Source organism: Nerophis lumbriciformis, linkage group LG33, assembly GCF_033978685.3.
Source record: "Nerophis lumbriciformis linkage group LG33, RoL_Nlum_v2.1, whole genome shotgun sequence".
Lineage (NCBI taxonomy): Eukaryota > Metazoa > Chordata > Actinopteri > Syngnathiformes > Syngnathidae > Nerophis > Nerophis lumbriciformis.
In genome coordinates this window covers 25,937,501-25,961,519 of record NC_084580.2, presented here as the reverse complement: position 1 = coordinate 25,961,519, position 24,019 = coordinate 25,937,501, and the positions used below count along the sequence as shown (strand labels likewise).

At 31.6% G+C, this 24,019-nt stretch overlaps 1 protein-coding gene across 2 annotated transcripts in view; it reads right to left on the bottom strand.

Annotated features, from left to right (window-relative positions):
- exoc3 (exocyst complex component 3) overlaps window positions 1-24,019 on the bottom strand; it is a 91,373-nt gene that overhangs the window by 65,896 nt on the left and 1,458 nt on the right. For both annotated transcript variants that reach the window (XM_061928756.2, XM_072912116.1), the window contains exons 2-3: window positions 17,902-18,071; window positions 10,818-11,037 (exon numbers count right to left, since the gene is read on the bottom strand). In XM_061928756.2, the coding sequence (XP_061784740.1) occupies window positions 10,818-11,037; window positions 17,902-18,045 (364 nt within the window). In that variant the 5' untranslated portion in view covers window positions 18,046-18,071. The remainder of the gene's footprint in view (window positions 1-10,817; window positions 11,038-17,901; window positions 18,072-24,019) is intronic.

Here is a 24,019-nt window from a genome sequence, read left to right as displayed (position 1 = left end):
TAAATATTTTTTTAGGCAAAACCACAAAATATGCAATATTTTCCACCCCAATTTTTTTTAAAGTGTAATATTTGATGTGAAGTAATTGGGGCCCTGAAATATGTCAATAATTCATAACAACATTGATTTTGATTCATTATTATGTTTTGAGAAATGACAGTTTTTAAAAAATCACACTAAAATTCTTAGGGATCCAAAAGGGTCCCACTCAAAAAACGTATTTCTTTCCTTTTTTTAGCGCTTAAATCTCGAGATCAACTTCAAAACTATCTCTCAACATAAAGTTAAAAATATACATTATTTTAATGTTTTATGCCCTTTTTGTTAGATAAATATTTTTTTAGGCAAAACCACAAAATAGGCAATATTTTCCACCCCAAATTTTTTTTAAGTGTAATATTTGCTATGAAGTAATTGGGGCCCTGAAATATGTCAATAATTCATAACAACATTGATTTTGATTCATTATTATGTTTTGAGAAATGACAGTTTTTAAAAAATCACACTAAAATTCTTAGGGATCCAAAAGGGTCCCACTCATAAAACTTATTTCTTTCCTTTTTAGTGCTTAAATCTCTAAATCAACTTCAAAACTATCTCTCAAAATAAAGTAAAAAAAACAACATTATTTTAATGTTTTATGCCCGTTTTGTTAGAATAAAGTTTGTTGGGGGTAAAACCACAAAATATGCAATATATTCCATCCAAAAAAAGTGAAAGTGTAATATTTGATGTGAAGTAATTGGGGCCCTGAAATATGTCAATAATTCATAACAACATTGATTTTGATTCACTATTATATTTTGACAGTTTAAAAAAATAACACTAACATGTTTAGGGACCTCCCACTCATAAAAGTTTTTTCCCCCTTTTTTAGCGCTAAATCTCTAAATCAACTTCAAAACTATCCCTCAAAATAAAGTTACAAAAAATATATTATTTTAATGTTTTAAGCCCGTTTTGTTAGAGAAAAGTTTTTTGGGCAAAACCACAAAATATGCAATATTTTCCATTCACATTTTTTTAAGGTGTAATATTTGCTATGAAGTAATTGGAGCCCTAAATGATGTCAATAATTAATAACAACATTGATTTTGATTCATTATTATATTTTGACAGTTTAAAAAAAAAAAACACACTAACATTTTTAGGGCTCCAAAAGGGTCCCACTCATAAAAGTTTATTTTTCCTTTTTTAGCGCTTAAATCTCGAGATCAACTTCAAAACTATCTCTCAATATAAAGTTAAAAAAATACATTATTTTAATGTTTTATGCCCTTTTTGTTAGAGAAATATTTTTTTAGGCAAAACCACAAAATATGCAAGATTTTCCACCCCAAATTTTTTTAAAGTGTAATATTTGCTATGAAGTAATTGGAGCCCTGAAATATGTCAATAATTCATAACAACATTGATTTTGATTCATTATTATGTTTTGAGCAATGACAGTTTTTAAAAAAAATCACACTAAAATTCTTAGGGATCCAAAAGGGTCCCACTCAAAAAACTTATTTCTTTCCTTTTTTAGCGCTTAAATCTCGAGATCAACTTCAAAACTATCTCTCAACATAAAGTTAAAAATATACATTATTTTAATGTTGTATGCCCTTTTTGTTTGATAAATATTTTTTTAGGCAAAACCACAAAATATGCAATATTTTCCACCCCAATTTTTTTTAAAGTGTAATATTTGATGTGAAGTAATTGGGGCCCTGAAATATGTCAATAATTCATAACAACATTGATTTGAATTCATTATTATGTTTTGAGCAATGACAGTTTTTAAAAAATAACACTAAAATTCTTAGGGATCCAAAAGGGTCCCAGTCATAAAACTTACTTTTTTCCTTTTTTAGCTCTTAAATCTCAAAATCAACTTCAAAACCTTCTCTCAAAATAAAGTAAAAAACAACAACATTATTTTAATGTTTTAAGCCCGTTTTGTTAGAGAAAAGTTTTTTGGGGGTAAAACCACAAAATATGCAATATTTTCCATCCACATTTTTTTAAGGTGTAATATTTGCTGTGAAGTAATTGGAATCTTAAATGATGTCAAAAGTTCCTAACAAAATTGATTTTGATTCATTATTATATTTTGACAGTATATAAAAAATAAAAAATAAATTAAAAAAAAATTTTTTTAGGGATCCGAAAGGGTCCCAGTCATAAAAGTTTATTTTTCCTTTTTTAGCGCTTAAATCTCGAGATCAACTTCAAAACTATCTCTCAACATAAAGTTAAAAATATACATTATTTTAATGTTTTATGCCCTTTTTGTTAGATAAATATTTTTTTAGGCAAAACCACAAAATAGGCAATATTTTCCACCCCAAATTTTTTTTAAGTGTAATATTTGCTATGAAGTAATTGGGGCCCTGAAATATGTCAATAATTCATAACAACATTGATTTTGATTCATTATTATGTTTTGAGCAATGACAGTTTTTAAAAAATCACACTAAAATTCTTAGGGATCAAAAAGGGTCCCACTCAAAAAACTTATTTCTTTCCTTTTTTAGCGCTTAAATCTCGAGATCAACTTCAAAACTATCTCTTAACATAAAGTTAAAAATATACATTATTTTAACGTTTTATGCCCTTTTTGTTAGATAAATATTTTTTTAGGCAAAACCACAAAATATGCAATATTTTCCACCCCAAATTTTTTTAAAGTGTAATATTTGATGTGAAGTAATTGGGGCCCTGAAATATGTCAAATATTCATAACAACATTGATTTTGATTCATTATTATGTTTTGAGCAATGACAGTTTTTAAAAAATCACACTAAAATTCTTAGGGATCCAAAAGGGTCCCACTCATAAAACTTATTTCTTTCCTTTTTAGTGCTTAAATCTCTAAATCAACTTCAAAACTATCTCTCAAAATAAAGTAAAAACAACAACATTATTTTAATGTTTTATGCCCTTTTTGTTAGATAAATATTTTTTTAGGCAAAACCACAAAATATGCAATATTTTCCACCCCAATTTTTTTTAAAGTGTAATATTTGATGTGAAGTAATTGGGGCCCTGAAATATGTCAATAATTCATAACAACATTGATTTTGATTCATTATTATGTTTTAAGCAATGACAGTTAAAAAAAAAAAAAAATCACACTAAAATTCTTAGGGATCCAAAAGGGTCCCACTCATAAAACTTTTTTTTTTCCTTTTTTAGCGATTAAATCTCTAAATCAACTTCAAATAAAGTAAAAAAACCAACATTATTTTAATGTTTTATGCCCGTTTTGTTAGAGAAAAGTTTGTTAGGGGTAAAACCACAAAATATGCAATATTTTCCATCCAAAAAAAGTCAAAGTGTAATATTTGATGTGAAGTAATTGGGGCCCTGAAATATGTCAATAATTCATAACAACATTGATTTTGATTTACTATTATATTTTGACAGTTTAAAAAAATAACACTAACATGTTTAGGGACCCAAAAGGGTCCCACTCATAAAAGTTTTCTTTCCCTTTTTTAGCGCTTAAATCTCTAAATCAACTTCAAAACTATCCCTCACAATAAAGTTACAAAAAATATATTATTTTAATGTTTTAAGCCCGTTTTGTTAGAGAACATTTTTTTTTAGGCAAAACCACAAAATATGCAATATTTTCCTCCCCAATTTTTTTAAAAGTGTAATATTTGATGTGAAGTAATTGGGGGCCTGAAATATGTCAATAATTCATAACAACATTGATTTTGATTCATTATTATGTTTTGAGCAATGACAGTTTTTAAAAAATCACACTAAAATTCTTAGGGACCCAAAAGGGTCCCACTCAAAAAACGTATTTCTTTCCTTTTTTAGTGCTTAAATCTCTAAATCAACTTCAAAACTATCCCTCAAAATAAAGTTACAAAAAATATATTATTTTTATGTTTTAAGCCCGTTTTGTTAGAGAAAATTTTGTTGGGGGTAAAACCACAAAATATGCAATATTTTCCATCGAAAAAAAGTCAAAGTGTAATATTTGATGTGAAGTAATTGGGGCCCTGAAATATGTCAATAATTCATAACAACATTGATTTTGATTCACTATTATATTTTGACAGTTTAAAAAAATAACACTAACATGTTTAGGGACCCAAAAGGGTCCCACTCATAAAAGTTTTTTTTCCCTTTTTTAGCATTTAAATCTCTAAATCGACTTCAAAACTATCCCTCAAAATAAAGTTACAAAAAATATATTATTTTAATGTTTTAAGCCCGTTTTGTTAGATAAATATTTTTTTTAGGCAAAACCACAAAATATGCAATATTTTCCATCCACATTTTTTTAAGGTGTAATATTTGCAATGAAGTAATTGGAGCCCTAAATGATGTCAATAATCAATAACAACATTGATTTTGATTCATTATTATATTTTGACAGTTTAAAAAAACAAAAACACACTAACATTTTTAGGGCTCCAAAAGGGTCCCACTCATAAAAGTTTATTTTTTCCTTTTTTAGCGCTTAAATCTCGAGATCAACTTCAAAACTATCTCTCAACATAAAGTTAAAAATATACATTATTTTAATGTTTTATGCCCTTTTTGTTTGATAAATATTTTTTTAGGCAAAACCACAAAATATGCAATATTTTCCACCCCAATTTTTTTTAAAGTGTAATATTTGATGTGAAGTAATTGGGGCCCTGAAATATGTCAATAATTCATAACAACATTGATTTTGATTCATTATTATGTTTTGAGCAATGACAGTTTTTAAAAAATCACACTAAAATTCTTAGGGATCCAAAAGGGTCCCACTCATAAAACTTATTTCTTTCCTTTTTAGTGCTTAAATCTCTAAATCAACTTCAAAACTATCTCTCAAAATAAAGTAAAAACAACAACATTATTTTAATGTTTTATGCCCTTTTTGTTAGATAAATATTTTTTTAGGCAAAACCACAAAATATGCAATATTTTCCACCCCAATTTTTTTTAAAGTGTAATATTTGATGTGAAGTAATTGGGGCCCTGAAATATGTCAATAATTCATAACAACATTGATTTTGATTCATTATTATGTTTTAAGCAATGACAGTTAAAAAAAAAAAAAAATCACACTAAAATTCTTAGCGATCCAAAAGGGTCCCACTCATAAAACTTTTTTTTTTCCTTTTTTAGCGATTAAATCTCTAAATCAACTTCAAATAAAGTAAAAAAAACAACATTATTTTAATGTTTTATGCCCGTTTTGTTAGAGAAAAGTTTGTTGGGGGTAAAACCACAAAATATGCAATATTTTCCATCCAAAAAAAGTCAAAGTGTAATATTTGATGTGAAGTAATTGGGGCCCTGAAATATGTCAATAATTCATAACAACATTGATTTTGATTCACTATTATATTTTGACAGTTTAAAAAAATAACACTAACATGTTTAGGGACCCAAAAGGGTCCCACTCACAAAAGTTGTTTTTCCCTTTTTTAGCATTTAAATCTCTAAATCGACTTCAAAACTATCCCTCAAAATAAAGTTACAAAAAATATATTATTTTAATGTTTTAAGCCCTTTTTGTTAGATAAATATTTTTTTAGGCAAAACCACAAAATATGCAATATTTTCCACCCCAATTTTTTTTAAAGTGTAATATTTGATGTGAAGTAATTGGGGCCCTGAAATATGTCAATAATTCATAACAACATTGATTTTGATTCATTATTATGTTTTGAGCAATGACAGTTTTTAAAAAATCACACTAAAATTCTTAGCGTTCCAAAAGGATCCCACTCATAAAACTTACTTTTTTCCTTTTTTAGCTCTTAAATCTCAAAATCAACTTCAAAACCTTCTCTCAAAATAAAGTAAAAAACAACAACATTATTTTAATGTTTTAAGACCCGATTTGTTTGAGAAAAGTTTTTTGGGCAAAACCACAAAATATGCAATATTTTCCATGCACATTTTTTTAAGGTGTAATATTTGCTGTGAAGTAATTGGAATCTTAAATGATGTCAAAAGTTCCTAACAACATTGATTTTGATTCAATATTATATTTTGACAGTATAAAAAAACCAAAAACATTTTTAGGGATCCGAAAGGGTCCCAGTCATAAAAGTTTATTTTTCCTTTTTTAGCGCTTAAATCTCGAGATCAACTTCAAAACTATCTCTCAACATAAAGTTAAAAATATACATTATTTTAATGTTTTATGCCCTTTTTGTTTGATAAATATTTTTTTAGGCAAAACCACAAAATATGCAATATTTTCCACCCCAATTTTTTTTAAAGTGTAATATTTGATGTGAAGTAATTGGGGCCCTGAAATATGTCAATAATTCATAAAAACATTGATTTGAATTCATTATTATGTTTTGAGCAATGACAGTTTTTAAAAAATCACATTAAAATTCTTAGGTATCCAAAAGGGTCCCACTCAAAAAACGTATTTCTTTCCTTTTTTAGCGCTTAAATCTCGAGATCAACTTCAAAACTATCTCTCAACATAAAGTTAAAAATATACATTATTTTAATGTTTTATGCCCTTTTTGTTAGATAAATATTTTTTTAGGCAAAACCACAAAATATGCAATATTTTCCACCCCAATTTTTTTTTTTTTAAAGTTTATTTTTCCTTTTTTAGCGCTTAAATCTCGAGATCAACTTCAAAACTATCTCTCAACATAAAGTTAAAAATATACATTATTTTAATGTTTTATGCCCTTTTTGTTTGATAAATATTTTTTTAGGCAAAACCACAAAATATGCAATATTTTCCACCCCAATTTTTTTTAAAGTGTAATATTTGATGTGAAGTAATTGGGGCCCTGAAATATATCAATAATTCATAACAACATTGATTTTGATTCATTATTATGTTTTGAGCAATGACAGTTTTTAAAAAATCACACTAAAATTCTTAGGGACCCAAAAGGGTCCCACTCAAAAAACTTATTTCTTTCCTTTTTTAGTGCTTAAATCTCTAAATCAACTTCAAAACTATCCCTCAAAATAAAGTTACAAAAAATATATTATTTTTATGTTTTAAGCCCGTTTTGTTAGAGAAAAGTTTGTTGGGGGTAAAACCACAAAATATGCAATATTTTCCATCGAAAAAAAGTCAAAGTGTAATATTTGATGTGAAGTAATTGGGGCCCTGAAATATGTCAATAATTCATAACAACATTGATTTTGATTCACTATTATATTTTGACAGTTTAAAAAAACAACACTAACATGTTTAGGGACCCAAAAGGGTCCCACTCACAAAAGTTTTTTTTCCCTTTTTTAGCATTTAAATCTCTAAATCGACTTCAAAACTATCCCTCAAAATAAAGTTACAAAAAATATATTATTTTAATGTTTTAAGCCCGTTTTGTTAGAGAAAATTTTTTTTTAGGCAAAACCACAAAATATGCAATATTTTCCTCCCCAATTTTTTTAAAAGTGTAATATTTGATGTGAAGTAATTGGGGCCCTGAAATATGTCAATAATTCATAACAACATTGATTTTGATTCATTATTATGTTTTGAGAAATGACAGTTTTTTAAAAATCACACTAAAATTCTTAGGGATCCAAAAGGGTCCCACTCATAAAACTTATTTCTTTCCTTTTTAGTGCTTGAATCTCTAAATCAACTTCAAAACTATCTCTCAAAATAAAGTAAAAAAAACAACATTATTTTAATGTTTTATGCCCGTTTTGTTAGAATAAAGTTTGTTGGGGGTAAAACCACAAAATATGCAATATATTCCATCCAAAAAAAGTGAAAGTGTAATATTTGATGTGAAGTAATTGGGGCCCTGAAATATGTCAATAATTCATAACATTGATTTTAATTCACTATTATATTTTGACGGTTTAAAAAAATAACACTAACATGTTTAGGGACCCAAAAGGGTCCCACTCATAAAAGGTTTTTTTTTCCTTTTTTAGCGCTTAAATCTCTAAATCAACTTCAAAACTATCCCTCAAAATAAAGTTACAAAAAATATATTATTTTAATGTTTTAAGCCCGTTTTGTTAGAGAAAAGTTTTTTTTAGGCAAAACCACAAACTATGCAATATTTTCCATCCAAAAAAAGTCAAAGTGTAATATTTGCTGTGAAGTAATTGGGGCCTTGAAATAGGTCACTAATTAATGACAACATTAAAGTTAAACAAAAACATTATTTTAATGTTTTAAGCCCTTTTGGTTAGAGAAAAGTTTGTTGGGGGCAAAACCACAAAATATGCAATAATTTCCACCTAAAAAGTTTTCAAGTGTAATATTTGATGTGAAGTAATTGGGGCCCTGAAATATGTCAATAATTCATAACATCGATTTTAATTCACTATTATATTTTGACAGTTTAAAAAAAATAACACTTACATTTTTAGGGTTCCAAAAGGGTCCCACTCGTAAAAGTCTTCAAAATAAGTCAAATATTTTACTTTTTTTTTTTTTTACTTTCAGTGCTTAAATCTCCAGATCAACTTCAGATTTAACTGTCAAATACATTTTTTTATTGTAGTTTATGGTTTGTTTCAAATGTAAGTTTTTTATATGGCAAAAAACAAAAATAAGATATATTCCCCCAACAAATATTTCAAAGTATAATATTTGAAGTGAAGTAATTGGAGCCCTAAATATGTTAATAATTCATAACATTGATTTTGATTCATTATTATTTTTTGAGCAGTTAAAAAAAAAAAAAAAAAAATCACACTAAAATTATTGGGGATCCAAAAGGGTCCCCACTCAATAAATTGTTGAACTTAAGTCACATATTTTTTAATTAATAGTTTTAATTTCAGCGCTTAAATCTCTAGATCGATTCTTCCGTCAATTAAACATTTTTGTTATCTTTTTATGGTTCGTTTTATGACCTTTTTCTCATTGAAAACTTTTGTTTTTTTTTATGGCAAACACTATATATGCAATATTTCCCCCCCAAAATAATATTTCAAAGTGTAATATTTGATGTGAAATAATGTGAGCCTTAAATATGTCAATAATTCATAACAACATTGATTTTGATTCATTATTATGTTTTGAGCAATGAGTTAAAAAAAAAAAAAATCACACTAAAATTCTTAAGGATCCAAAAGGGTCCCACTCATAAAAGTGTTCAAAATAATTCACACATTATTTTTATTGTTTACTTTTAAACGCTTAAATCTGTAGATCAACTAAAGATTTATTCGTCGATTAAACGTTTTTATTGTGTTTTTATGGTTTGTACTATGCCCTTTTTGTTATAGAAAATGTACTTTTTTTAATGGCAAACACAAAATATGCAATATTTCCCCCCAATTAATATTTCAAGTGTAATATTTGGAGTAATGAGAGTCTTAAATATGTCAATACATCATAACAACATTGATTTTCATTTACTATTATATTTTGACAGTAAAAAAAAAACACACTAAAGCTCTTAGGGATCCAAAAGGGTCCCACTCATAAAAGTCTTCAAAATAAGTCAAATATTTTACTTTTTTTTTTTTACTTTCAGTGCTTAAATCTCCAGATCAACCTCAGATCTATCTGTCAAATACACTTTTTTATTGTAGTTTATGGTTTGTTTTAAACGTAAGTTTTTTATATGGCAAAAAACAAAAATAAGATATATTCCCCCAACAAATATTTCAAAGTATAATATTTGAAGTGAAGTAATTGGAGCCCTAAATATGTCAATAATTCATAACATTGATTTTGATTCATTATTATTTTTTGAGCGGTTAAAAAAAAAAAATCACACTAAAATTATTGGGGATCCAAAAGGGTCCCCACTCAATAAATTGTTGAACTTAAGTCACATATTTTTTAATTAATAGTTTTAATTTCAGCGCTTAAATCTCTAGATCGATTCGTCCGTCAATTAAACATTTTTGTTATCTTTTTATGGTTCGTTTTATGCCCTTTTTCTCATTGAAAACTTTTGTTTTTTTATGGCAAACACTAAATATGCAATAAATTCCCCCCAAAATAATATTTCAAAGTGTAATATTTGATGTGAAATAATGTGAGCCTTAAATATGTCAATAATTCAGAACAACATTGATTTTGATTCATTATTATGTTTTGAGCAAAGACAGTTTAAAAAAAAAATCACACTAAAATTCTTAAGGATCCAAAAGGGTCCCACTCATAAAGTGTTCAAAATAATTCACACATTATTTTTATTGTTTACTTTTAAACGCTTAAATCTGTAGATCAACTTCAGATTTATTCGTCGATTAAACGTTTTTATTGTGTTTTTATGGATTGTTTTATGCCCTTTTTGTTATAGAAAATGTACTTTTTTTAATGGCAAACACAAAATATGCAATATTTTCCCCCAATTAATATTTAAAGTGTAATCTTAAATATGTCAATACATCATAACAACATTGATTTTCATTTACTATTATATTTTGACAGTAAAAAAAAAAAAATCACACTAAAGCTCTTAGGGATCCAAAAGGGTCCCACTCATAAAAGTCTTAAAAATAGGTCAAATATTGTACTTTTTTTTTTTTTACTTTCAGTGCTTAAATCTGTAGATCAACCTCAGATTTATCTGTCAAATACACTTTTTTAAATTATATTTTATGGTTTGTTTTTTATGGCAAAAAATTTAAATATGCAACATTTCCCCCCCAAAAATGTCAAAGTGTAATATTTGATGTGAAGTAATTTGAGCCTTAAATATGTCAATAATTCATAACATTGATTTTGATTCATTATTATATTTTGAGCAAAAAAAATAAAAAATCACAGTAAAATTCTTTAAATAGTTGAACATAAGTCACATATTTTCAATTATTTTACTTAAATCTCTATGACTTGTTGTTTTGGGACTTGGAGGGTGAAGAAAAAGTAGGTTCCAAGAAGGATGGAGTTGCTTCCTACCTGAGAAGATGTTCTTCAGGTTCTCCACAGCAGAGGCCAGCTGACTGTGCTGGACCACAGCATCCTTCACGTCCTTCAGGTTCTCAATGGTGCTGATGCTCTGCCTCCAGTCCTGGCTCACGTCAGTCAGAGAGCTCTGGATGTCCTTCACGTCCAGCAGGGCGCTGTGCAGCTGGGTCAGTCCTGTGCGGACCCCGTCCAGCTGGGACTGGATGGCAGCCTGGACCACAACAACAGCACAACATGCTTGGCAGCCTGGACCACAACAACAACACAACATGCTTGGCAGCCTGGACCACAACAACAACACAACATGGTTGGCAGCCTGGACCACAACAACAGCACAACATGGTTGGCAGCCTTGACCACAACAACAACACAACATGCTTCTCACCTGACATGCTTTGGCACCTTCTAGTTGGGTCACATGTCATTATTGTGGCCTGCTGCACAACTCAAGTCTGGTCCGCCACATTATTTTACGTGGCCCGTCGTGTCTTTTAAATGTGGCCCGTCTCATAATTTTACATTTTAGATCACATGTCAAACACTCAAGGCCTCGGGGTTAAACGTGCCCCACCACTTCATTTTATTGTGGCCTGCCACATCATTTTAAGTGGTCAACCACAACAATTAATGTGGTCCGCCAATATTTTTTAATGTGGCCTGTCCCATAATTTTATTGTGGCCTGCTACATCATTTTAAGTGGTCCACCCCAACAACTAATTTGGCCCGCCAATATTTTTTAAGGTGGCCTGTCCCATAATTTTATTGTGGCCTGCCACATCATTTTAAGTGGTCCACCACAACAATTAATTTGGCCCGCCAATATTTTTTTAATGTGGCCTGTCCCATAATTTTATTGTGGCCTGCCACATCATTTTAAGTGGTCCACCACAACAATTAATGTGGTCCGCCAATATTTTTTAATGTTGTCTGTCCCATAATTTTATTGTGGCCTGCCACATTATTTTAAGTGGTCCACCACAACAATTAATGTGGTCCGCCAATATTTTTTAAGGTGGCCTGTCCCATAATTTTATTGTGGCCTGCCACATCATTTTAAGTGGTCTACCACAACAATTAATTTGGCCCGCCACTATTTTTTAGGGTGGCCTGTCCCATAATTTTATTGTGGCCTACCACATAATTTTAAGTGGTCCACCACAACAATTAATTTGGCCCGCCAATATTTTTAAAAGTGGCCTGTCCCATAATTTTATTGTGGCCTGCCACATCATTTTAAGTGGTCCACCACAACAATTAATTTGGCCCACCAATATTTTTTAAGGTGGCCTGTCCCATAATTTTATTGTGGCATACCACATCATTTTAAGTGGTCCACCACAACAATTAATTTGGCCCGCCACTATTTTTTAGGGTGGCCTGTCCCATAATTTTATTGTGGCCTACCACATAATTTTAAGTGGTCCACCACAACAATTAATTTGGCCCGCCAATATTTTTAAAGGTGGCCTGTCCCATAATTTTATTGTGGCCTGCCACATCATTTTAAGTGGTCCACCACAACAATTAATTTGGCCCGCCAATATTTTTTAAGGTGGCCTGTCCCATAATTTTATTGTGGCCTGCCACATCATTTTAAGTGGTCCACCACAACAATTAATTTGGCCCACCAATATTTTTTTAATGTGGCCTGTCCCATAATTTTATTGTGGCATGCCACATAATTTTAAGTGGTCAACCACAACAATTAATTTGGCCCGCCAATATTTTTTAATGTGGCCTGTCCCATAATTTTATTGTGGCATACCACATCATTTTAAGTGGTCCACCACAACAATTAATTTGGCCCGCCAATATTTTTTAAGGTGGCCTGTCCCATAATTTTATTGTGGCATACTACATCATTTTAAGTGGTCCACCACAACAATTAAGGTGGTCCGCCAATATTTTTTTATGTCGCCTGTCCCATAATTTTATTGTGGCATGCCACATCATTTTAAGTGGTCCACCACAACAATTAATGTGGTCCGCCAATATTTTTTAATGTGGTCTGTCCCATAATTTTATTGTGGCCTACCACATAATTTTAAGTGGTCCACCACAACAATTAATTTGGCCCGCCAATATTTTTTAATGTGGCCTGTCCCATAATTTTATTGTGGCATACCACATAATTTTAAGTGGTCCACCACAACAATTAATTTGGCCCGCCAATATTTTTTAAGGTGGCCTGTCCCATAATTTTATTGTGGCATACCACATCATTTTAAGTGGTCCACCACAACAATTAATTTGGCCCGCCAATATTTTTTAAGGTGGCCTGTCCCATAATTTTATTGTGGCATACTACATCATTTTAAGTGGTCCACCACAACAATTAAGGTGGTCCGCCAATATTTTTTTATGTCGCCTGTCCCATAATTTTATTGTGGCATGCCACATCATTTTAAGTGGTCCACCACAACAATTAATGTGGTCCGCCAATATTTTTTTATGTCGCCTGTCCCATAATTTTATTGTGGCCTACCACATAATTTTAAGTGGTCCACCACAACAATTAATTTGGCCCGCCAATATTTTTAAAGGTGGCCTGTCCCATAATTTTATTGTGGCATACCACATCATTTTAAGTGGTCCACCACAACAATTAATTTGGCCCGCCAATATTTTTAAAGGTGGCCTGTCCCATAATTTTATTGTGGCCTGCCACATCATTTTAAGTGGTCCACCACAACAATTAATTTGGCCCACCAATATTTTTTAAGGTGGCCTGTCCCATAATTTTATTGTGGCATACCACATCATTTTAAGTGGTCCACCACAACAATTAATTTGGCCCGCCAATATTTTTTAAGGTGGCCTGTCCCATAATTTTATTGTGGCCTGCCACATCATTTTAAGTGGTCCACCACAACAATTAATTTGGCCCACCAATATTTTTTTTATGTGGCCTGTCCCATAATTTTATTGTGGCATGCCACATAATTTTAAGTGGTCAACCACAACAATTAATTTGGCCCGCCAATATTTTTTAACGTGGCCTGTCCCATAATTTTATTGTGGCATACCACATCATTTTAAGTGGTCCACCACAACAATTAATTTGGCCCGCCAATATTTTTTAAGGTGGCCTGTCCCATAATTTTATTGTGGCATACTACATCATTTTAAGTGGTCCACCACAACAATTAAGGTGGTCCGCCAATATTTTTTTATGTCGCCTGTCCCATAATTTTATTGTGGCATGCCACATCATTTTAAGTGGTCCACCACAACAATTAATTTGGCCCGCCAATATTTTTTAAGGTGGCCTGTCCCATAATTTTATTGTGGCATACCACATCATTTTAAGTGGTCCACCACAACAATTAATTTGGCCCGCCAATATTTTTTAAGGTGGCCTGTCCCATAATTTTATTGTGGCCTGCCACATCATTTTAAGTGGTCCACCACAACAATTAATTTGGCCCGCCAATATTTTTTAAGGTGGCCTGTCCCATAATTTTATTGTGGCCTGCCACATCATTTTAAGTGGTCCACCACAACAATTAATTTGGCCCACCAATATTTTTTAATGTGGCCTGTCCCATAATTTTATTGTGGCATGCCACATCATTTTAAGTGGTCCACCACAACAATTAATTTGGCCCACCAATATTTTTAATGTGGCCTGTCCCATAATTTTATTGTGGCCTGCCACATCATTTTAAGTGGTCCACCACAACAATTAATGTGGTCCACCAATATTTTTTAATGTGGCCTGTCCCATAATTTTATTGTGGCCTGCCACATCATTTTAAGTGGTCAACCACAACAATTAATTTGGCCCGCCATTGTTTTTTAAGGTGGCCTGTCCCATAATTTTATTGTGGCCTGCCACATCATTTTAAGTGGTCCACCACAACAATTAATTTGGCCCGCAAATATTTTTTAATGTGGCCTGTCCCATAATTTTATTGTGGCCTGCCACATCATTTTAAGTGGTCCACCACAACAATTAAGGTGGTCCGCCAATATTTTTTTATGTCGCCTGTCCCATAATTTTATTGTGGCATGCCACATCATTTTAAGTGGTCCACCACAACAATTAATGTGTTCCGCCAATATTTTTTAAGGTGGCCTGTCCCATAATTTTATCGTGGCCTACCACATCATTTTAAGTGGTCCACCACGACAATTAATGTGGTCCGCCAATATTTTTTAAAGTGGCCTGTCCCATAATTTTATTGTGGCCTACCACATCATTTTAAGTGGTCCACCACAACAATTAATTTGGCCCGCCAATATTTTTTAAGGTGGCCTGTCCCATAATTTTATCGTGGCATACCACATCATTTTAAGTGGTCCACCACAACAATTAATTTGGCCCGCCAATATTTTTTAAGGTGGCCTGTCCCATAATTTTATTGTGGCATACTACATCATTTTAAGTGGTCCACCACAACAATTAAGGTGGTCCGCCAATATTTTTTTATGTCGCCTGTCCCATAATTTTATTGTGGCATGCCACATCATTTTAAGTGGTCCACCACAACAATTAATGTGGTCCGCCAATATTTTTTAAGGTGGCCTGTCCCATAATTTTATTGTGGCATACCACATCATTTTAAGTGGTCCACCACAACAATTAATTTGGCCCGCCAATATTTTTCAATTTGGCCTGTCCCATAATTTTATTGTGGCCTACCACATCATTTTAAGTGGTCCACCACGACAATTAATGTGGTCCGCCAATATTTTTTAATGTGGCCTGTCCCATAATTTTATTGTGGCCTACCACATAATTTTAAGTGGTCCACCACAACAATTAATTTGGCCCGCCAATATTTTTTAAGGTGGCCTGTCCCATAATTTTATTGTGGCATACCACATCATTTTAAGTGGTCCACCACAACAATTAATTTGGCCCGCCAATATTTTTTAAGGTGGCCTGTCCCATAATTTTATTGTGGCATACTACATCATTTTAAGTGGTCCACCACAACAATTAATTTGGCCCGCCAATATTTTTTAAGGTGGCCTGTCCCATAATTTTAAAGTGGCACGCCACATAATTTTAAGTGGTCAACCACAACAATTAATTTGGCCCGCCAATATTTTTTAATTTGGCCTGTCCCATAATTTTACATTTTAGATCACATGTCAAACACTCAAGGCCTCGGGGTTAAACGTGCCCCACCACGTCATTTTATCGTGGCCTGCCACATCATTTTAAGTGGTCCACCACAAGAATTAATTTGGCCCACCAATATTTTTTAATGTGGCCTGTCCCATAATTTTATTGTGGCCTGCCACATAATTTTAAGTGGTCAACCACAACAATTAATTTGGCCCACCAATATTTTTTAATTTGGCCTGTCCCATAATTTTACATTTTAGATCACATGTCAAACACTCAAGGCCTCGGGGTTAAACGTGCCCCACCACATCATTTTATTGTGGCCTGCCACATCATTTTAAGTGGTCCACCACAACAATTAATTTGACCCACCAATATTTTTTAATGTGGCCTGTCCCATAATTTTATTGTGGCATGCCACATAATTTTAAGTGGTCAACCACAACAATTAATTTGGCCCGCCATATCTTTTAATTTGGCCTGTCCCATAATTTTACATTTTAGATCACATGTCAAACACTCAAGGCCTCGGGGTTAAACGTGCCCCACCACGTCATTTTATTGTGGCCTGCCACATCATTTTAAGTGGTCCACCACAACAATTAATTTGGCCCACCAATATTTTTTAATGTGGCCTGTCCCATAATTTTATTGTGGCATGCCACATAATTTTAAGTGGTCAACCACAACAATTAATTTGGCCCGCCAATATTTTTTAAGGTGGCCTGTCCCATAATTTTATTGTGGCCTGCCACATCATTTTAAGTGGTCCACCACAACAATTAATTTGGCCCACCAATATTTTTTAAGGTGGCCTGTCCCATAATTTTATTGTGGCATGCCACATAATTTTAAGTGGTCCACCACAACAATTAATTTGGCCCACCAATATTTTTTAACGTGGCCTGTCCCATAATTTTATTGTGGCATGCCACATAATTTTAAGTGGTCAACCACAACAATTAATTTGGCCCGCCTATATTTTTTAATTTGGCCTGTCCCATAATTTTATTGTGGCCTACCACATAATTTTAAGTGGTCCACCACGACAATTAATGTGGTCCGCCAATATTTTTTAAGGTGGCCTGTCCCATAATTTTATTGTGGCCTACTACATAATTTTAAGTGGTCCACCACGACAATTAATTTGGCCCGCCAATATTTTTTAAGGTGGCCTGTCCCATAATTTTATTGTGGCATACCACATCATTTTAAGTGGTCCACCACAACAATTAATTTGGCCCGCCAATATTTTTTAAGGTGGCCTGTCCCATAATTTTATTGTGGCCTGCCACATCATTTTAAGTGGTCCACCACAACAATTAATGTGGTCCGCCAATATTTTTTAATGTTGTCTGTCCCATAATTTTATTGTGGCCTGCCACATTTTAAGTGGTCCACCACAACAATTAATTTGGCCCACCAATATTTTTTAAAGTGGCCTGTCCCGTAATTTTATGGTGGCCTACCACGTAATTTTAAGTGGTCCACCACAACAATTAATTTGGCCCGCCAATATTTTTTAACGTGGCCTGTCCCATAATTTTAAAGTGGCACGCCACATCAATTTTAAGTGGTCCACCACAATAATTAATGTAGTCTGCCAAATTTTTTTTTTTTTTTTTATAGTGGCCCGCCCCATAATTTTTTATTTTAGATCACATGTCAAACTCAAGGCCCGGGGGTTAAACGTGGCCAGTCACATAGTTTTAGCATCATTTTATTGTGGCCTGCCACACATCATTTTAAGTGGTCCACCATAACAATTAACATGGTCCGCCGAATATTTTTAATGTGGCCCACCACGTAATGAAGTTTGGACAGCCCTGATATAAATGATAGTATTTGGAATAAAATCCTCATTAGGTGCTATTGCAAGCCAATAAAGTAAGTATGGTTATCACTGGAGGAATATGTGAACATGCGACAGTACAGAATGTGGGAAAATTACAGGAAGAAATGCCAAGCTAGATGCATATTGAGGTGGTTTTGGTCACCTTGAGCCGGGCTTCCACGGAGGCTTTCTTCCTGGCCTCTCTTCTTCTGTACTGCTCCACCTTGTCCAGCTGGTCAGAGCGCTGCAGCATGCCTGCTACACGCTGCACAGCTGTGGCCACCGCCTCTCTGCTGGTCTCCTCCATGCTGCTGCTCAGTTCATGCAAGCATCCTGGGACGGAACAAGGCATGCTGGTTAGTGATGGGTCCGGCAACACCGATGCATCGGCGCATGCGTCGAGCTCATAGAGCGAAACCCTGTGTCGCTTTTAGAAAGTCACGTGACCGATCACGAGCTGTTTTGGTCACGTGACCGATACGCCAACTGTGTCGCCTCCTCTGTGCCCTGTGAGCGGCTCTTTTCTACAGCCGGAGAAATAATAACTAAGAAGAGAAATCGTCTAAAATGTAATAGGTCGGAAAAACTTTTTTTTTTGTTTTTTTTGTTTAAATAAATTCATTTATTTTTTTACTTTGCTTCTTATTACTTTTAGAAATACAATTTTAGAGAAAAAAATACAACCTTAAAAATGATTTTAGGATTTTTAAACAAATATACCTTTTAAATGTCTTCCTCTTCTTTCCTGACAATTTAAATCAATGTTCAAGTATTTTTTTTATTTTTTTTATTGTAAAGAATAATAAATATTTTAGCTTCTGTTTTTTCGACGAAGAATATTTGTGAAATATTTCTTCAAACTTGCTATGATTAAAATTCAAAAAAATTATTCTGGCAAATCTAGAAAATCTGTAGAATCAAATTTAAATCTTATTTCAAAGTATTTTGAATTTCTTTTAAAATTTTTGTTCTGGAAAATCTAGAAGAAATACTGATTTGTCCTTGTTAGAAATATAGCTTGGTCCAATTTGTTAAATATTCTAACAAAGTGCAGATTGGATTTTAACCAATTTAAAACATGTCATCAAAATTCTAAAATGTGTCTTAATCAGGAAAAATGACTAATGATGTTCCATAAATTATTTTTTTAATTTTTTCAAAAAGATTCAAATTAGCTAGTTTTTCCTCTTCTTTTTGTCGGTTGAATTTTGAATTTTAAAGAGTCGAAATTGAAAATTTTATTTTAATTTTGTTCGTGTTTTCTCCTCTTTTAAACCGTTCAATTAAGTGTTTTTTTCATTATTTATTCTCTACAAAAAACCTTCCGTAAAAGGAAAAAAAAAATGTACGACGGAATGACAGACAGAAATACCCATTTTTTAAATATATATAAATGTATTTATTTAGGTATTCTTGTTTAAATCACACTTACGTGTAACTTACAAATGACAATATATTTATTTATTTAAGTGTGTATCAAACTGGTAGCCCTTCGCATTAATCAGTACCCAAGAAGTAGTTTTTGGTTTCAAAAAGGTTGGTGACCCCTGTACTAGGGCATCAAATCAGTGTCAGTTGAGTCGGTCCATAGGTTGCCTGTAGGGATTTTTAATGTCCAGCAGATGTCAGTATTTAGTGACACAGTATCGACACAGTATCAATACAGTTTTGCAATGTGTCGAAACGCTTCATGACGCCTCATCAACCCATCACTAGCATGCTGTCACGTTCACCATTAAACATGATTCAAAACTATGTGTTATTTGACATAATAATTAGAATGAAACTTCTATAATAGGAAAGTTGCATGGAGATGACCTAAAAACGTCTTTTTAAAAATGGACTCTTTAAAAAAAAAAAAAAAAAATAAAAAAAAAAATAAAAAATAAAAAATATATATATATATATATATATATATATATCAACTTATATTCAATTGAATAGACTGCAAAGACAAGATATTTCATGCTCACACTGAGAAACTTTTGTTATTTTTTGCAAATAATCATTAGATGAGCTCGGGCCCAGCGAAGCGTTTCTGGGTGTTGTTGATAAAATGGCTGTGGCTTTGCATAGTAGGGTTTTAACTTGCACTTACAGATGTAGCGACCGACTGTAGTTGCTGACAGTGGTTTTCTGAAGTGCTCCTGAGCCCATGTGGTGATATCCTTTACACACCGATGTGGCTTTTTGACGCCTGAGGGATCCAAGGTGCGTAATGTCGTGGCTTACGTGCAGTGATTTCTCCAGATTCTCCGAACCTTTTGATGATATTACGGAGCGTAGATGGCGAAATCCCTCAATTCCTTGTTGAGAAATGTTGTTCTTAAACAATTTGCTCAGGCATTTGTTGACAAAGTGGTGACCCTCGCCCCCGTCCTTGTTTGAGCATTTCTTGGAAGCTACCCAATCATGGCACCCACCTGTTCCCAATTAGCCCGTTCACCTGTGGGATGTTCCAATTAAGTCTTTGATGAGCATTCCTCAACTTTCTCGCTCTTTTTTGCCACTTGTGCCAGCTTTTTGGAAACATGTTGCAGCCATCAAATTCCAAATGAGTTAATATTTGCAAAAAAATAACAAAGTTTGTCAGTGTGAACATGAAATATCTTGTCTTTGCAGTCTATTCAATTGAACATCCTCCTTTTCCTTGACATAGCAGTTGCAAAAAACTGTTGTTCACTTCCTGTTGACAATGCATTCACCATATATGGGCATGACTCAAATAAGCTCGTAAGTTTTTTATATGGCAAAAAACAAAAATAAGATATATTCCCCCAACAAATATTTCAAAGTATAATATTTGAAGTGAAGTAATTGGAGCCCTAAATATGTTAATAACTCATAACATTGATTTTGATTCATTATTATTTTTTGAGCAGTAAAAAAAAAAAAAAAAAAAAAAAAAAAAATCACACTAAAATTATTGGGGATCCAAAAGGGTCCCCACTCAATAAATTGTTGAAATTAAGTCACATATTTTTTTAATTAATTGTTTTAATTTCAGCGCTTAAATCTCTAGATCGATTCGTCCGTCAATTAAACATTTTTGTTATCTTTTTATGGTTCGTTTTATGCCCTTTTTCTCATTGAAAACTTTTGTTTTTTTTATGGCAAACACTAAATATGCAATATTTCCCCCCCAAAATAATATTTCAAAGTGTAATATTTGATGTGAAATAATGTGAACTTTAAATATGTCAATAATTCATAATAACAGTGATTTTGATTCATTATTATGTTTTGAGCAATGACAGTTTTAAAAAAAAATCACACTAAAATTCTTAAGGATCCAAAAGGGTCCCACTTATAAAAGTGTTCAAAATAATTCACACATTATTTTTATTGTTTACTTTTAAACGCTTAAATCTGTAGATCAACTTCAGATTTATTCGTCGATTAAACGTTTTTATGGATTGTTTTATGCCCTTTTTGTTATAAAAAATGTACTTTTTTTAATGGCAAACACAAAATATGCAATATTTTCCCCCAATTAATATTTCAAGTGTAATATTTGGAGTAATGAGAGTCTTAAATATGTCAATACATCATAACAACATTGATTTTCATTTACTATTATATTTTGACAGTAAAAAAAAAAACACACTAAAGCTCTTAGGGATCCAAAAGGGTCCCACTCATAAAAGTCTTCAAAATAAGTCAAATATTGTCCTTTTTTTTTTTTTTTTACTTTCAGTGCTTAAATCTCCAGATCAACCTCAGATCTATCCTTTTTTATTGTAGTTTATGGTTTGTTTTAAACGTAAGTTTTTTATATGGCAAAAAACAAAAATAAGATATATTCCCCCAACAAATATTTCAAAGTATAATATTTGAAGTGAAGTAATTGGAGCCCTAAATATGTCAATAATTCATAACATTGATTTTGATTCATTATTATTTTTTGAGCGGTTAAAAAAAAAAAAATCACACTAAAATTATTGGGGATCCAAAAGGGTCCCCACTCAATAAATTGTTGAACTTAAGTCACATATTTTTTAATTAATAGTTTTAATTCCAGCGCTTAAATCTCTAGATCGATTCGTCCGTCAATTAAACATTTTTGTTATCTTTTTATGGTTCGTTTTATGCCCTTTTTCTCATTGAAAACTTTTGTTTTTTTTATGGCAAACACTAAATATGCAATATTTTCCCCCCAAAATAATATTTCAAAGTGTAATATTTGATGTGAAATAATGTGAGCCTTAAATATGTCAATAATTCATAACAACATTGATTTTGATTCATTATTATGTTTTGAGCAATGACAGTTTTTTTAAAAATCACACTGAAATTCTTAGGGATCCAAAAGGGTCCCACTCATAAAAGTGTTCAAAATAATTCACACATTATTTTTATTGTTTACTTTTAAACGCTTAAATCTGTAGATCAACTTCAGATTTATTCGTCGATTAAACGTTTTTATTGTGTTTTTATGGATTGTTTTATGCACCTTTTTGTTATAGAAAATGTACTTTTTTTAATGGCAAACACAAAATATGCAATATTTTCCCCCAATTAATATTTAAAGTGTAATCTTAAATATGTCAATACATCATAACAACATTGATTTTCATTTACTATTATATTTTGACAGTAAAAAAAAAAAAATCACACTAAAGCTCTTAGGGATCCAAAAGGGTCCCACTCATAAAAGTCTTAAAAATAGGTCAAATATTGTACTTTTTTTTTTACTTTCAGTGCTTAAATCTGTAGATCAACCTCAGATCTATCTGTCAAATACACTTTTTTATCATAGTTTATGGTTTGTTTTAAAAGTAAGTTTTTTATATGGCAAAAAACAAAAATAAGATATATTCCCCCAACAAATATTTCAAAGTATAATATTTGAAGTGAAGTAATTGGAGCCCTAAATATGTCAATAATTCATAACATTGATTTTGATTCATTATTATTTTTTGAGCGGTTAAAAAAAAAAAAATCACACTAAAATTATTGGGGATCCAAAAGGGTCCCCACTCAATAAATTGTTGAACTTAAGTCACATATTTTTTAATTAATAGTTTTAATTCCAGCGCTTAAATCTCTAGATCGATTCGTCCGTCAATTAAACATTTTTGTTATCTTTTTATGGTTCGTTTTATGCCCTTTTTGTCATTGAAAACTTTTGTTTTTTTTATGGCAAACACTAAATATGCAATATTTTCCCCCCAAAATAATATTTCAAAGTGTAATATTTGATGTGAAATAATGTGAGCCTTAAATATGTCAATAATTCATAACAACATTGATTTTGATTCATTATTATGTTTTGAGCAATGACAGTTTAAAAAAAAAATCACACAAAAATTCTTAAGGATCCAAAAGGGTCCCACTCATAAAAGTGTTCAAAATAATTCACACATTATTTTTATTCTTTACTTTTAAACGCTTAAATCTGTAGATCAACTTCAGATTTATTCGTCGATTAAACGTTTTTATTGTGTTTTTATGGATTGTTTCATGCCCTTTTTGTTATAGAAAATGTACTTTTTTTTAATGGCAAACACAAAATATGCAATATTTTCCCCCAATTAATATTTAAAGTGTAATATTTGGAGTAATGAGAGTCTTAAATATGTCAATACATCATAACAACATTGATTTTCATTTACTATTATATTTTGACAGTAAAAAAAACACACACTAAAGCTCTTAGGGATCCAAAAGGGTCCCACTCATAAAAGTCTTCAAAATAAGTCAAATATTTTACTTTTTTTTTTTTACTTTCAGTGCTTAAATCTCCAGATCAACCTCAGATCTATCTGTCGAATACACTTTTTTATTGTAGTTTATGGTTTGTTTTAAACGCAAGTTTTTTATATGGCAAAAAACAAAAATTAGATATATTCCCCCAACAAATATTTCAAAGTATAATATTTGAAGTGAAGTAATTGGAGCCCTAAATATGTCAATAATTCATAACATTGATTTTGATTCATTATTATTTTTTGAGCAGTTAAAAAAATAAAATAAATCACACTAAAATTATTGGGGATCCAAAAGGGTCCCCACTCAATAAATTGTTGAACTTAAGTCACATATTTTTTGATTAATAGTTTTAATTCCAGCGCTTAAATCTCTAGATCGATTCGTCCGTCAATTAAACATTTTTGTTATCTTTTTATGGTTCGTTTTATGCCCTTTTTCTCATTGAAAACTTTTATTTTTATTTTTATGGCAAACACTAAATATGCAATATTTCCCCCCCAAAATAATATTTCAAAGTGTAATATTTGATGTGAAATAATGTGAGCCTTAAATATGTCAATAATTCATAA